Raw genomic sequence first — 15,119 nt, 5'->3', positions numbered from 1 at the left:
TAAACAATCGGTATATTAAATTAAATGCATCCTTTGGACGTAAATATAATTTTATTTCCTAATTATAAAAGGAGCGGACGCCTAATAATTTCATTAGGCACTAATCGCATTCATAACTTTTACTTTTTTGTTTAATTAAGTAGAAAAATGTGTATAGATCCTGTTGAAATTTGACCAGTTTCTAGATGATTTGTTTACTAATTTGTACCTATGTGTACTCGAATACTAAATTCCAATGTATTCAATCGAGTGCAAGAGGGAATGGTGCTTCTAGAAGTGAATTTGGACTTACAACGATAGAAATACTTTAGACTAAATATGTTTATAATCTTGTAATTTTGAGGTCTTAAGTTCAGTATATTTTCACTCGCCTTGTGTTTCTTTTTCTTGTGGAAATCCTTCTTTCTAAGCGTAGATGAAAGAAGGATAAATTTTAATCCTTATTTGCACGATTAATCCTAGTATTTCATTGACACCTCTGGTAATATAGGCTAAATATTTCAGTTTCTCTCAAATTGTGCACATATACAGTGTGTCCATGATAAGACTGAACAGGATGGGGGAATCGAAAACCAGAAGCGGTGCGCAGTCGGTTTTAAAAATTCGGAAATTCCAATCAATTATTCAAAATCAGACAGTCAAAAAAAAACGAAATAAACCATATTCGTTTTATATTTTTTTCTGGCCCTGTTTGAAAAGAAATACAAACACAAATAACACTTCCTCATAGGAACTTTTTACTTTTTGTATCCGTAATAAAAACTGTTACTCAATACAGGTGCAATTTTTTATGGTCCATATAGTTGATGATGATTTCTCCGAAACGAAATGTATTGAAAATTTCTGGTTTTCTCGAGGATTTTCTTTAAAGCATGATAATTAATAACTGGAACTTTTCCCTAATTTGAACATCGTCGTATCTTTTATATTTTGGGAGATCCCCACGGTAGACATTCTTATCTTGGACACAGTGTATAACGTAGGGTATTTCTTGTAATTCTTCATGTAATAATTTGATGGTAATTTCGAATGAACACATAATTTTTGTAATCATGATACCTCATATCGGCAATTTTATGGAATTTTAAGTCATTTAAAATTAATGTGTAGCTTTACTACATTAAATATTATTTTTGTCACATCCCTCGTAACTGGTTGTTTTGTCACAAAATTCTATTACCGCCAAAACCAAGTAATTCAAATGCTTGGACACCAATTATATAAAATATTGCGATTCATATTAACTACACGAAGGCAAAATTTTATACATATACGCTTTATTTTTCGTAAGCTTTGTCCTTTTTCTTAGGCAACATTTTTACGGGATGCAGGGATGCAGATTTAGTTACAAGGGCAACATTTGATAAATTTCGTATCCGATTATCTTGACCTCGCATTTATGTTGTAAAAGGTACCTACGCTATTTGACAACCTTTTGAATATGAAACATTTTTATTGGCTTGATCCACAAACATCTTCCAGATCTCCTTAAAACTTACCCTCAGGTTTCTAACACCCAAATATTTTGCCATTTTTTCAACACGTTTAACAGGTGTAAGTACAATTTTTCATTGTTTTTATAAGATACGATACAGGTAAATGAATCTATTGTATACGCAACCCAATAAAGCGTAATTAACACAATTTCATCAATTTAAGGCGCCATTGTCTTCCTATTACACAAATATATTGTATTTATACTTTAAACTTTGATCTACCACAATCAATACATCAGCATTCCTTTAGGCTTCGACTTGCAAATTTTATGCATGTACTTCGCATTCTTTGACAAGTAAATATGTGCGGATCCGTATTGTATTGTTTCTTGCTGCATACATGTGAATTACCAATCAAAATAAAACAATGACTATTGTACCTTCAACCCGAGCTATATCCACCTAGGTACTTGTTTTTGGGGTACAGCTAAGTTATTCTAAGATCAATCTAAATCGCCATGCCAACTTCAGTAAGATAAACATGCTACATTTGACCTACCTGGAACGAACAGCATTCGGTCAATGGACTTGGGTTCGGATGGTTCTTTTTCCGCTCTTTTTTTTGCTTTGCGTAATTTAAAAAAGAATCCATCTGTAAAAACTTAAAAAAATCTTCTCACATTAAGAACATTTAAATGGTAGGCATTAATTTCTTTTTTAGTGGTTTGACGACCACATGTATAGTGTCTTAAGGGAACTTGCGGTAGTCGTGACGTAAACAATTATCATTTCCTTTATTTACGAAATTACATCTTCTGTATATCGTGAACTCATTCACTATGCAGATGCGTTTTTCTTTCCTTTTCACTAACATTGTGGTTGTTCACTATACCGTTACAGCTTGGGAAATTTTTACAAAACACTTTCCCTGTACAGTAAAACCAGTAGTCGCATCTTCAGCGTGCGTATCAAATTCAATCAACCCGATTTTGAAGTAAATATTCATTTGGCCCTGCAAATTGTACTTTGAGATAAATCTGCACGCTTCTAATGTCTAGTCGGCACATGCGTTTCACGGCTCTAAACACAATTGAAACGGTAAAGACGTATGCAAGCTTGTAATGTAACAGTTCTAGTTACTCAACTACAAGCACTGAACCAAGGAAAATGAAATTCTTCAGAACCTTGAGCCCGACTCTGCTCTTAGTCTGACGTGCCTGTTTTTAACCCTGGGGAATTACAGGTTGATACGGATTTAAGTTCCCAAAAATAATTGCTTTCTGCTATAATCCAAGAGAGCGCATAATGTCCTTAGGGAACAAAGTGCGTAATGACCGACCTTAAAATTAAAACTACGCTAAATGAAACGATATCAGATGAAACATCAGAGTGGACAAAGAACAATATTGCACCACGAATCCTCCAATAGTTCACGTAATTTTTTCGGTAATGAAGTTGATCCTAAAACACCTATCGAGTTTACTGGCCATTTCAGAAGAAAATTTAAAAGAAGAGCAGATAGAGACGGTTACACCGTGAAATTCATCTGAGCAATTATGGACACATGGACTCGCACATGGATGAAGTAAATATTAAAACCAGAAAACTTCCCTTTTTGCGGGAGTTTTGAGTTAAGTACGTCGTTGTTAGAATGAAAAAAGCATTTTTTTAAAATTAGAGTTGCGACGTTACGATATCTCTTCAGAGCAATATTTATTACTCTGCGGCACAACACAGTAAGAAATAACGCCAAACGCGAAATTGTATAATTACTTAATTCATATTGTAATACCAAATCAAATGTTAGGCTCTCGATTATGTCCCAGCAGTGAAGGTGAACACCAAAAAATTTTCTAGATCGAGAAGGACAAGGCAAAATGTTAATGAAATAACGTCGCAGTGTGTAATAAAATAATTACGTGAGAACTTCCTAGGCATAATGTTATCTTATGATTTCCACTATGTGAGAACTACTGTTTTTTGACATTACTTTATTTTTTCAGATGAAAATTAAATTCGTAGAAACCGTACCAGAAATATATGAATATCCTTCAGAAGCATCACTTTTGGATGATACTCATTTATCGCCGTCAAAAGAATCATCTCCTGGTCATGTTGTTCCTAATATCTCAGGTAAATATTAACTGTTGCTATTTTAACATTTTTAACCACATTAAATGAAAGTGAAATGTAACGTTAAATACGCTAATTTCTCGCGTTATTGTGAATAATAAGATCAATTACCGTAAATTGTTCATTGTGAAGTGTCACTTTTCCACAGAGTGACATCAAAAAGTTTATTTTTGCAAATGAATGGATCTAGATCGAAATATGCTTGGCTTGCCCTTTTAATGGAGATAAACTTTTTTCCAGTCAAGTAAATTATTTGACCAAGGTCAAAGAGCAATGTTTCTTTAGAAAAGCAATTCACTTCTCTTTAAAATAACGTATCGTTCCCCTCCTTTCATTTTAAGATTTGACTTGTCAAGCAATTTCTATTTGCAACAAATCGATATGGGCTGATATACTGTGATGTGCCACTGTTTATTCTTAGTACTATAACAATAGGTGTTCAAGGAAGCGTACAAACATTCAACAACATTACAAATTAAGAACACATTGCAAAAATATCTTTAAAAAATCTATAATAGAAATATAATCTTATATTTCAAACCTTTTAGGTTCCTCATTAGCAAGTTACATCCCAAAGTCAGGTTCATCGGAAGACTTTCAACTCGGAATTACACGCAGCGCACCTACGCAACAACTTTTACTCGAAACCAAGAATAGTAGTGTGTTTGTAGAGTCCGAATTGCAAGAAGTCGATCAACCCATACTATTTAGCGCTGGAACAAATTCGGACATTCTGTTTTAAGTAATTATTTCTCAATCTGTAATTGCTCTATTACCATTGTTTGTTATCAGTATAGTTTTATACAACCTGGCTTACATTAACAGTAGCGATAGCAAATTGAGAAAACTGCCAAAAATGCATTTATTTCTTCAGTCTTTAGCTGATTAGTGAAATGATTTTCAAAAGTATGCGCTTAGAGCTTACATTGAGGAATATGAGTACCTATGTAAGTTTTGTAAATTTTTTAATGTTTTTTATTATATAGTTATTTTAACTGTTCTGGTTAAATAAAGACTGTGATTTGTAATTAGAAATGACCAACATTACATATTAGTATACATTTTTTTAAGATAATAATTGCAATTCTTTTAGATACTCGAAACTAAATTGCAAGTTTAAACTTTAAATTTAGGTCATTTTTCAAATTAGAAAAATTACTGGGTGTATTTTAAATAACGTATTTATATACAGTCTATAGAAAATTTATAATTATAGCGTCAAATGTATACAATTTGTTACTGCTCAATTTAAACTTTTTTATTGTAGCTCTGTAAGCATATAAGTATATGATATTTCTATCGTTCAGCTATAGCAGTGTATTTTTCATGTGATTTAAGTATAACATTTGTGTATATTTTACAAGTATGTTTTCAATCCATAATAAGTATTAATTGTATCGTATCGCATTAATGTAGGTTATTTATTACTTATCTTTATAATACATCTACGCCTTATGCTTGGTAATCCTTTGTAAAAAAAGATTAATAAAACAAGTTTCCAAATTCTCTGTGGTTCCTTCAAAACGGAGTAGGAAATAATTAAATAAAAAATAAGTGGATTCTTTCATAGTGTAAAAATCAGGCAAAGAATTAGCCCTGCTGCAAATTGAACCCAGCCCATGCACATCCCACGCATAGTCCAAGTATAATCGAAACACAGCTCAAGCGCATGTTTTTTATAATGGTAACACATATTGAACACAGCCCACACCTGTGACTCATACCCATCTCCATCATTTTTCCCAGTATGCAAGATGACGGCAAGCCAGTAGCTTCTTCGCGATTGTTACTCTGAATCTATGAATAAAAAACGGGTTATCATGTTGCACCTAATCAGCAAGAAGGAAAAAGAAGCAGATCCATGAGTATGTACAAAAAAGAGTCATGGAGAGTTAAAGTTATCCAGTGAAATTGCAGATAGTGTGTTTAAAGCGTCGTTTCGGTTAAACAGAAGACAGTTGACTTGACCATTTCAATTAATTTTTCTTAGGTCCGGTTGTACAATATCAGTTTAAACTTCAAATTAGTTTAACTAACAGATTTCAGAAACATTATGATTGGTTAATTTGTGAAATATTAGAATATTAGCCAGTCAAATCCCTTAACCCACAATTTAGCTATAAAAACTGAAGTTTAAACTGACATTGTAGTCATTGTACAACTGGGCCTTAGAATACCCTGTAGGTATAATAAAGTATACTACACAAGTAACCTCCTAATTATCTTATTAATTTCTTATGGCCATTAATCTTTCATATGTGAAGCCAATTGTTATGTTCAGTATAGTTTAGTCTGGTTTGTATATTTTTAAGGAAAAAATGCGCTACATATAAACATAAACCTTACCTGTTCCGTCACATTAAGACCTCTGTTAGTCATCTAATCTTCATAGGAATTTCCCAACACATTCATTAAATCTATAAGTACTCTTAGTTCGACATAATTACATCACATGTAACAAACGGACATTATGAACCATGATACCAGCTCGAGGTAGTTCCCTGCTGTATGCCACTTGGTTTAAGACTTTATGCAACTTTAGAGGTTCAGATTAGTTAAGTTAATGTAGTAGGTCGCCATCCACAGCGTTGTGAAGTTGTCATCTTAGTCAATAACAGGATATCAGTATAAGGGGTGGGTGGGAGATGAGGGAACTATTATGTGCGATCATCATGTGTTAATTAAAAAATGTTACAAAAATAATAAACTTTTAAGTAAAGATACAATTGAGAATATTAATAATAATAATAATGCTTTATTTGCCCAACAGGAACACCCATTTACAGGACAAAGGCGAAAATACATAAAGAAAAGTTATTAGTCTTAGATTAGTAATAAACGCTAAAAGTGAGAACAACAAATAAAGATAAAAAAAAATACTCAGCAGAAACAAATAATATAAAAAAAACAAATGATTTGAAAATAAAGTATATTACAATTATACAATATTACAAGATTTGCGTAATTACAGGGAATCTTTCTTCAGAATTATACATTAGAACAATTTCTCCATCAATATTCATCAATTTGGTCTTCAGCCCCTCTATACTCTAAAAAAATTAGGATAAACAATTAGATTGACTTGTCTTAAGTAGTTACTTACAGTCATTAAAGCACTTGTAGCCTTTTTGTCCTTGTTTATGACATTTTTGCGAATGGCCATAACAGCGGAATGGTGATATCCTACCAAATTTGATACTACATTTGTGTGTACTTTGGCTTCCAATTCATCCGTTTCATCTCCAATAAGTAACACTAACGTCCACCCATCATCACAAACTGATAGTTTTTGAAGAACTCTCTTATACTGTGCTCGAATGACAAATTCTCCTTCCTTTGCATTACTTTTTAGCAAATATGCAATAGAAACTACTTTATGTGAAGAGTTGGATGACACATTGCCTTGTTGCTTGTCTATAAAGTCTAAATGAGCATCAATATCAGCAAATAAGCTATCATTTACAGTTGGTATGAATTCTTTAGTTAAGTCTACACATTCAATATCCTTTCTTGTGGTTTGCAAATCTACCCGATTACAGATTTCCAGGCCTTTATTACGATATGACTGATTCTCCACTGCCACATAATCTTTCGCCACATCCCTTTCTGCTTCCAAAAGCATATCTACTTCGTCTGTTATTAGTGTATCTTCAAGATCTATTGATGGAGCAATGGTGTTCACAATAGGTACATTAGTCGCTACTTCCCTCATATTTCTTAATTGTTGGGGAATGGAATTTTGAACATTTCGATTTGTTCTGCCCTCAGTTACAGGAACGGAACTCTCCTCGACGTTAGTGGGATGTGGGTTTTCGGGAAGTCGCAAAGCTCGCGCCAACACATTTTCATAGGCATTCGGGATCAATATTTCCTCAACTTCACCCCCTAGTAATTGTAAATGCTTTGACTCTAACATTATCTGTCCTCGACGTACCTGTACAGGACCTGTAATTTTAATTTTTGATCCTGGTTTTATGTTAGCTTTTAGTAAAGGTATTGGCTTATATTCAATGGCCTCTATTTGTTGAACACCGTCCGTCAATACCATCTGAAGCATTCGTTTACTACCAGTGTAAAACTTTGGCTCTTGATCTGTAATGGACGAATCGACTAGCACGTTTGGAGTACGAATTTTTTGCAGTTGTGATAGTTTTGGTTGTGAAATGTCTTGGACGTACAGTAATTGCAAACAGTAGACATTGTTTAATGATATCTTCTTCTGCTGTGCCAAGTTGGGAGGTAAAATCGGTACTTCCACATCTCTTAAATCTAATAATAACCACTGCTCATATACAGCGGAATTTAAGGTTTCTATTGAATAATTCACATTTGGATTCTCTTCTTGGTACCACTGAATACAACTTTCTAGCCAATAGTCCGATAATGTTATGTGGTGAGACTGAAAGAAACGTTTTACAGACAAAGATTCAGACATTTTAAAGATATTTTTATTAAACTTGATTTAAAAAGTACCATAACCTAGCAAATTGAACTTTGAAAATTAGAGCCACCGCCAATGCAGATTGTAGAATGTGGCCACGGTCGTATACAGGGTGATGACTTGCGTAACGCATCAGGGATTTCAATGTAAAATTCATAACATGCGATTATTGGCTCCCCAAATTATTTTAGAGCAAAAATGTATTAAAGTTTTTTGTAGAAAACATTATTTACGCCAATCAAACGTATTAGTTTTCATTTTTTTGCATAATAAAGACGGAAAATTGGAAAAATAAAACACGCATCTTTTTCAATAATCTGCTATGCCATAGAATTTTCTAATGCATTTTTCATGAGTTTTTGCTTGCTCTAAAGTGGTTATGTGTCTAATTAAGCGCATTATCTGTTACATGATATGTTCACAAACTTCCATTGCCTCTTATTATTAGTACTTATGACGAACTTTTTGAATATCACTCGATATATAGTACTAGTAATAATAATAGTATGTATATTAAGGGATTAAAAAGAGTTTTTGTTCCCGCGAGAAAATGGTTTAAAGCCCGAGTATTGCCGATGGCTTTAATATTCTTAAGGGAACGAAAACTAGTTTAATCCAGAGTGTTGCGTAAAAATGTTAATAACTTTGCGGTTTTGTTTTAGTAGTTCAAATAGCTATAGAACAAAAGTTAATACCTACACCTAATCGATAGAAAATGTTATGCATACAAAAAAGGTAACCACACTTTGTTTGATAAAGAGTGTAGTTTTCCTGCAAAATGCCAAAAACTCAAAAAATTGCACCTTTAAGGGTGGCTCACCCTTCCCTGCCAGAGGGTAGCAGATGGCTCCCCTTCTAAAAATGTTTGTTTTGATCCAATATACAATTGTGCAAAGTGAAACGCCCTACAATCGCATTTTTTCGACTTGTATGGCTAGGACTATACCTACCAACTGAAACGAAGGTTCCCAATATGGCAATATTGCATCCTATTCCTATTCACCTATACAATATACATCAACATCCATCAAACGACCACTAATGACAGTCGCTTGAATCTCTGCATGAACACAATGGAGCAAAAACAGAGGCAAAAACTGCATACTTCTTATTTAGTTTAATGATACAAATGAAACATAATATACAAATAGAAACAAATAACATTTAAAAATGTTCTTTTGGCAAGTGAGACCTTTTGGACAGTTTCCCAAACACTGGTAAAATTCCTTTTGAAACATAAGGCACAATTCCTTCGACACGGTCACTTGCCATGTACATTGAAGGTGGTAAAGCTACTGAACCTAGAATGAGACTGTTGACTAGTTCCAAGTAGTCTCTAGTAATTGGTGTTATTATGTAGAGTTCTCTTGTCTCATAGTCTACTGCACGCACTATACCTAAAATGAAATATTTGCTTTTAGATAGCCTATCCTTACAGCTGCAGCATTACCATATCCGTAACATAAATAACTTCCATGTATCGATGACGGCTTGCACATGGCCACTAAATTGGCATTCACAACTGCTGGAGCTACAATGTTGTCGTCACATATTAGATTCACTTCAGAGAAGTACACTCTGAAAAAAGTCAGTGCGCTATTCCTATAATTGTTTGTTATTTTATTACTTACTTATACAGGTGATTGGTTGCATCAGTAATGTATTTTTGAGAGTGAGGAAGACAGGCGCCAAAATAAGACAAAACACACATTTCTCTAACTTTTCTAGGTTCAAGCACCCAACCGTTACTTTCATCAGTCATAGATGGAATAGTTATAATCTCTAAATTTGACAGTTCTTCCGAGTGGCGTGTAAGGATCTGCGCGGATTTATGAATCAAATCGAGGCTTAAACACTGGGCAAAATTTCTATTAGGATTTGAACTCCTAATTTCAATAACAGATGATGGTTTCACACAACAAACAACCGATGAAAATATGTTTAACCCAAATCCACGAGTGTAGCCCATGTAATTCACAATTGTAGGCATAGAAGGGATATGTTCACATAGAGACATTAGTAATTTGACGTTCTTTATATAATCCCTCGGTTGAGCAGATATATCTATTTTAGGTACAAACACTGATCTGAAATGGGATAACATAAATTAGTGCTTACCGTTGAATTAAAAATATTAATAAATACATGATAATTTTGAGACAGATAACCTGTTTGAAGTAGAAACACCTGCATCAAGTTGGCAATAGATTCCAGCAATAGACATTTTTGTAGTGAACTCGATTGCATAACTTCATCAGGGGTAGAGGAGTTGAAAATAGAGAGGTAATTTATTTGTGGTAAGTACAAGATTTTTCATTATTCAAAAAATGAATTAAATTCTCGATTAAACGATACCTATAAAAATACCCAAAAATAAAACATACAAATCTAAACCTCTGTTTCAAATTAAAAAATGACTATTTTTGATCTTACAAACTTAAAAAAATTCAGCTGGTTCAGCATTTTACTAAAACAATGGAGAAATGCCCTTTGCTTGATTATAAAATATCTATTGCTCACTTCATGTGATTTTTTATCAATATTGTATACCTATATGGTTCCCTGAGGTGAGTGTAATTAGGTCCAAATACAGGCTCGGTCACTATAGTAGCCGAGAGACATCCGGATATTGTAAATTCTGGCTGTCCTGGATCCAAATCTATCACTAACACTTCCTTGTAACTCAATAATAACTTATTAACCATATAGCGGAGTGCTGAACTTTTACCCACACCTTTGCCGCCACTAAGCAATGTCTTTGACTTTTTGTGCATGCGTGAAATGATTGAATCTAATTCAGGATTAAACTTCAACAGATTGGAGTTTTCGTGCTCCACATTAAAACTGCACTGAACGTTATCAATGTTTGGAAAAATTTGTTGCGCAATGTGCCTGACTAAAAAGTTTATTTTGGGACTACTCATTTTCTTGCATAGTATCACCGCACTGGTACTTTCAATTTTGTCAACAAGCGTATTAACTTCTTGAGAAACGAAATTTTCTTTTAATAATGTTTCTTGAATAAAGGACTTATTTACTTGTTCGTTGTAATTGGTATTGGTCAAGTACAGAAATGCACTGCCACGTGGAGAATATAACTCTTGTGCTTCTGACGATTGAGTTAATGTGTATCCTAAAACGTCTACAGCTCCATGCAGCACTTGAGCACTCATTAACCCATAAAAATACAATGTAGAATTTTTTGGAAGTATTATAATAAGAGAATCACTAATGTGAAGAAATTCAACTGCTACTTTTTGTCTCCCTAAACGGCCTTCAGGCTGGCAAACTTCTTCGACACAGCTACCCTCCGAGTTATCACTGCTATCATATTTATCTGAGTCGTAACTGTTATTATTGTCTTGATCCTCATTGCTCTTAAAATGTAACTCGTCAACAACAAAGGTGGTATGTTTATCAGTCTCCGGCACAAAGCTAATAGAATCATTAGATGATGTATCGCAGATATCAAATTGAAGAGATTCCATCTTTTCGCATGTTACAGTCTCCAATATTAAATGTTGTTGTGCACTGTTAACAACCTTCATGTTGTCCTTGTTAGTTTGTAATTTTCGTTTTCCACTATAGCTAGATTCTACCCTCCTTTTGTCTTTGGAGATACTGCATGTCTTACCTTGTAGATTCATCTATGTACAAAAGACAACTGTAGTGAAAATGTGGTAGGTAGGTACCGAGGTAGGTACCTATCGCATAATAAATTTGAAAAATAAGTACTTACAGTTATGGTTATAATTTTGGCATTGCTTTCAAACGATAAATACAAAATACCACGTTTTGCCACTAAAATTTGTTAAATTATATAAAAGAAAACCCAAATTTAGCTTAACTATAATAATGTTAGGTTAACCATAGAATAAACATCAAACACGTGTTAATAGTAAAAATTCTTACATACAGAGTGCGAATGCGGTGACAGCGGTGGTTTACTTCCTAGACACCACGCACAGATGGCGAGGAGGTTTGAGTAAAAATTACAGAGAATGTAACATACTACAATGATGTAACGATGATGGGAAATAGCTTATCACGCGACGGAAGCCGCCTACATTTTACCTCCTTTGCATTGATCAGTTATTTTGACTTGCTCTACGATAAAACAAAGAGACGATGTTGCGATTCACTATATTCCCACATGTTCAGTAGTTTAAGCGTTCAATTTGTTTTCCTAGGCCCTGTAATTTATCGTGTTGCTTTTAACAAACAAAACGAGTTTTATTGCACACTTTAAATTGGTGTATCTCCTAAACTATACATGCTAGGGGGCCAAATAAAATATCAAATTAGAGGTACTTTTATACACTACAATTTTGAATAACAGAATAACATATGATTTTACCCAAGTATGGCCGTTGGGGCAAACTTGGATTTTTCTCTCTTTTTACCATTTAAACAAGTCGAAAAAATAACTATCTTCTACCGGACCTTTTCATTTCAGAATTCAAGTACGATTTTCAACAGTCGGTTACGATGATTGTAATGTACATACGATGGATCGGAGGTTTTTTGTATGTTTTATGTGGGGGCGAAAAATATTTACCCCACTATACATTTACAAATATCCATGCCCGAACCCGGATTCAAACCAGGGACCCTTAGCACCACAGTCCAGCTTTAACTGAACTGCGCCACACGGCCGGCTTTCCGTGAAAGATGGCGACACAAAAATTAAACAATCGGTACCTATTAAAGTAAAATTTCGAGGGAAAGGAAATTCACGACGGAGATAGAATTCTCCGATGAGGTGCAGTTTGAAAGGCGAGTTGAAAATCATGATAATGTAAAATTGTTAAATGGAAATTAGAAAAGAAATGAGAAAGCAAATAAGCACATATCCTGAAAGATTTTCAATAGCTCTTTTCCCTTTCTTGTAATCAATGAAGACCCTTGGGCATGGATTTATTCAATGCCCTTGGGCCATCTCGTGTGATTAAGAGAGGGCATCCCTGATTTGAATTTGACTGTTTTGTTGTTTAACGGATTACATTACATTACATTTCAAAACCGCCATTTCTTGTGTTTTATTTATGTTGACCGGTCCTTAAGAGCGACACACACACATAACCTCGAGCATCTCGTTTCAAAACACAACGTAGATCCTGCCATACATGATCGACATATCGAATTTTTTAATACCTTTATCATTTCCTCATAAATCCACTTATATCGTTAATTTTTTGTTATTATTTGCAAAAACTAATTTCAGATTCCTGATTTTCATGTTTAAAAACCCCCAGATACCAAATTTCGTCGAAATCAGATTTTTTTCGCAGCCCCGTTGAGAGGTGCGCCCTTTTGTGGTAGGAATTTTGAAAACAAAAATGCCAAATCGGAAAGGGCACACTCCAAAACCTATTAAAAGACCTGCTACCAGTTTTTCCAACTCTTATGGTTGCTGAGAAAAAATGAAAGAAGAAATGCACATTCTTGTTCTTCTTCTTATATGTACCATTGATCATTGACTGAATATAACATTCAAGTCATTGATTATACACGTTAGTGTGTATAATCAATGTATGTACCTATAACATCCTTATACAATTGTAAATGTGTGTAAAATGCATTGGCATTGTTTAAAAGTATTTAAACAATGGCATTGTCATTGAATTTATAATAGCATTGAATTTATAACTATAATAGTTATAAATAAACTCAATGGTTAAGTCTTTAGTGTGCTGCCATCCGCGCACTAGAAGAAGAACTATTATACTACAGTATTACATCAGGGCGTGTAGCAAACTTTGTTAGTACTCTTCTAGGACTCTGAAGATTAGATCCTCTAGATGGCGCCCAAGTTTTTTGTTGTTCATATGTGATTGTTTACAAATTTACAATGCGAGATGGTTTTTGGAAGTGGCAGTGATGTAAGTGGGATTATATGAATGCTATAAAATCGTAAAGTTCTTTTGCGCTAAAGTAGTGGGCTGTTTTTTGCATCGAGTAGTGGTGTAGTGATTACAAACGAAAATATTTCGACAACTATTACCCACATTTCCATGTTTATTTACATCGAATCAACCACTGCGAGTTTAGGTAAGGTAGCATTTATTTAAGATGCGCAATTTTAAGAATTAGGGGTTATCATTTAATTTAATATGATCACGATTAAGTCATACTTAAAATTGACATGTTTTACATGGTTTTGACTGCTCTAATTCCACTTAATCTATTGCTTCCGTATTCATAGTTCTCAAAAAGATGTTTACTCTTTAGTGATTTAATGACCCACATAATTATCTAAAGCTCAATTCATTTCTAATGTTTAATTTAAATAATAAAATTGTCCCGGCTCGTTGTGAACAGCTGCACTTTAGTTTGATTAGGCAAGGCACATTTCTTTCCGCCTTCTTTAATTCAATCCGCCAACGTTTTTACCTTTTTTTGTTGAAGAAAAAAGCCATTAGTTAGTACCTTGATTACTATTCTTTTCAATGAGATCTGTCTTTGATTATACTATTATATGCACTCTTAGTAACAATCGTTCTCGCAATAATCTTTTAAGCTATTTGTACACATTACACTTGTGACCGGGGTGTTCCATAGTGTCTGTTATTTTTCACCACAGGGTTTTCCTATTTGTTTTCCGAAATTCCATATCTCTCGGTACCAATGCACGCCAAAAATTCCCGGCCTCACAGGTCCAGAGATCGCATTCAGCATTCAGGCAAAATTTTTACAACACGGCACGTCCAAGTCTTATTAGCCTTGGAAGAACGAAACATGAACTTTAATGTCAATAAGTTTTCAATCAATTGTCATAGTAGCTATGTCAGAAATCACAAAAATCGAGTACTGAGCTGTGATTTCCTAAATTCCTTAGCCGAGAAGGTGTTTCTCTTCAGGACATTAACCATCGGTTACATACGACCCTAAGTAACTATTCTTTGGGCTTAGAGCTTTTTGCTCACATTTTGGGGACAAACCGAAGGAATATTTTTTAGGGGTGTTAAAATGCAGTTTGTGGGGATCAAGTACAATATTGAAAAAAATATTTGGCGCTGCCCTCGTAATAATGTTACTAGGTAGTTCTGTTGCTAACAATCAGTCATATTATACCCAATCGGAATTTGAGTAAATGTTCAATGAACATT

The 15,119-nt window shown here is 34.0% G+C and overlaps 3 protein-coding genes across 5 annotated transcripts in view; 1 reads left to right on the top strand and 2 right to left on the bottom strand.

The window, feature by feature from the left end:
* The window catches only part of LOC116165448 (zinc finger MYM-type protein 1), a 60,648-nt gene extending 55,239 nt beyond the window's left edge, over nucleotides 1–5,409 (top strand). For 2 of the 3 annotated variants that reach the window (XR_004144150.1, XM_031479906.1), the window contains one exon: nucleotides 3,440–3,571. Coding sequence is in view for 1 of the 3 variants with exons in the window: in XM_031479905.1 (XP_031335765.1) it covers nucleotides 3,440–3,569; nucleotides 4,118–4,311 (324 nt within the window). In the remaining 2 variants the exon portion in view is untranslated. Of the gene's footprint in view, nucleotides 1–3,439; nucleotides 3,572–4,117 lie in introns of those variants that run through there. The other variant, XM_031479905.1, reaches the window with a different exon arrangement.
* Nucleotides 5,410–6,481: 1,072 nt separating this feature from the next.
* LOC116166192 lies at nucleotides 6,482–8,092 on the bottom strand. The gene is made up of 2 exons (XM_031481057.1): nucleotides 6,673–8,092; nucleotides 6,482–6,619 (listed from the first exon to the last, which is right to left on the bottom strand). The coding sequence occupies exons 1-2, from the start codon at nucleotides 8,002–8,004 to the stop codon at nucleotides 6,518–6,520; spliced, it is 1,434 nt and encodes a 477-aa protein (XP_031336917.1). The 5' UTR covers nucleotides 8,005–8,092; the 3' UTR covers nucleotides 6,482–6,517.
* A 1,020-nt stretch (nucleotides 8,093–9,112) lies between these two features.
* Nucleotides 9,113–11,917, bottom strand: LOC116165989 (polynucleotide 5'-hydroxyl-kinase NOL9). The gene is made up of 5 exons (XM_031480790.1): nucleotides 11,750–11,917; nucleotides 10,561–11,657; nucleotides 9,642–10,097; nucleotides 9,461–9,588; nucleotides 9,113–9,407 (listed from the first exon to the last, which is right to left on the bottom strand). Exons 2-5 carry the CDS (start codon nucleotides 11,655–11,657, stop codon nucleotides 9,175–9,177), a joined length of 1,914 nt encoding a protein of 637 aa, XP_031336650.1. The 5' UTR covers nucleotides 11,750–11,917; the 3' UTR covers nucleotides 9,113–9,174.
* Nucleotides 11,918–15,119: the final 3,202 nt, after the last annotated feature.

The sequence above is a fragment of the Photinus pyralis genome, unplaced genomic scaffold (genome assembly GCF_008802855.1).
Source record: "Photinus pyralis isolate 1611_PpyrPB1 unplaced genomic scaffold, Ppyr1.3 Ppyr1.4_LG3a, whole genome shotgun sequence".
Lineage (NCBI taxonomy): Eukaryota > Metazoa > Arthropoda > Insecta > Coleoptera > Lampyridae > Photinus > Photinus pyralis.
The sequence above is the reverse complement of the archived record's forward strand: the minus strand, read 5'-3'. Positions and strand labels throughout refer to the sequence as shown.

What these genes read in the sequence shown, in the direction of transcription:
- LOC116166192 (XM_031481057.1), bottom strand. Translation starts at nt 8,004, where the DNA reads ATGTCTGAATCTTTGTCTGTAAAACGTTTCTTTCAGTCTCACCACATA. An exon ending in CTACAAGTGCTTTAATGACT is followed by an intron (nt 6,620 to 6,672) that starts GTAAGTAACTAC and finishes TAATTTTTTTAG; the next exon opens with AGTATAGAGGGGCTGAAGAC.
- LOC116165989 (XM_031480790.1), bottom strand. Translation starts at nt 11,657, where the DNA reads ATGAATCTACAAGGTAAGACATGCAGTATCTCCAAAGACAAAAGGAGG. An exon ending in GCAACCAATCACCTGTATAA is followed by an intron (nt 9,589 to 9,641) that starts GTAAGTAATAAA and finishes GACTTTTTTCAG; the next exon opens with AGTGTACTTCTCTGAAGTGA. An exon ending in TTATTTATGTTACGGATATG is followed by an intron (nt 9,408 to 9,460) that starts GTAATGCTGCAG and finishes ATTTCATTTTAG; the next exon opens with GTATAGTGCGTGCAGTAGAC.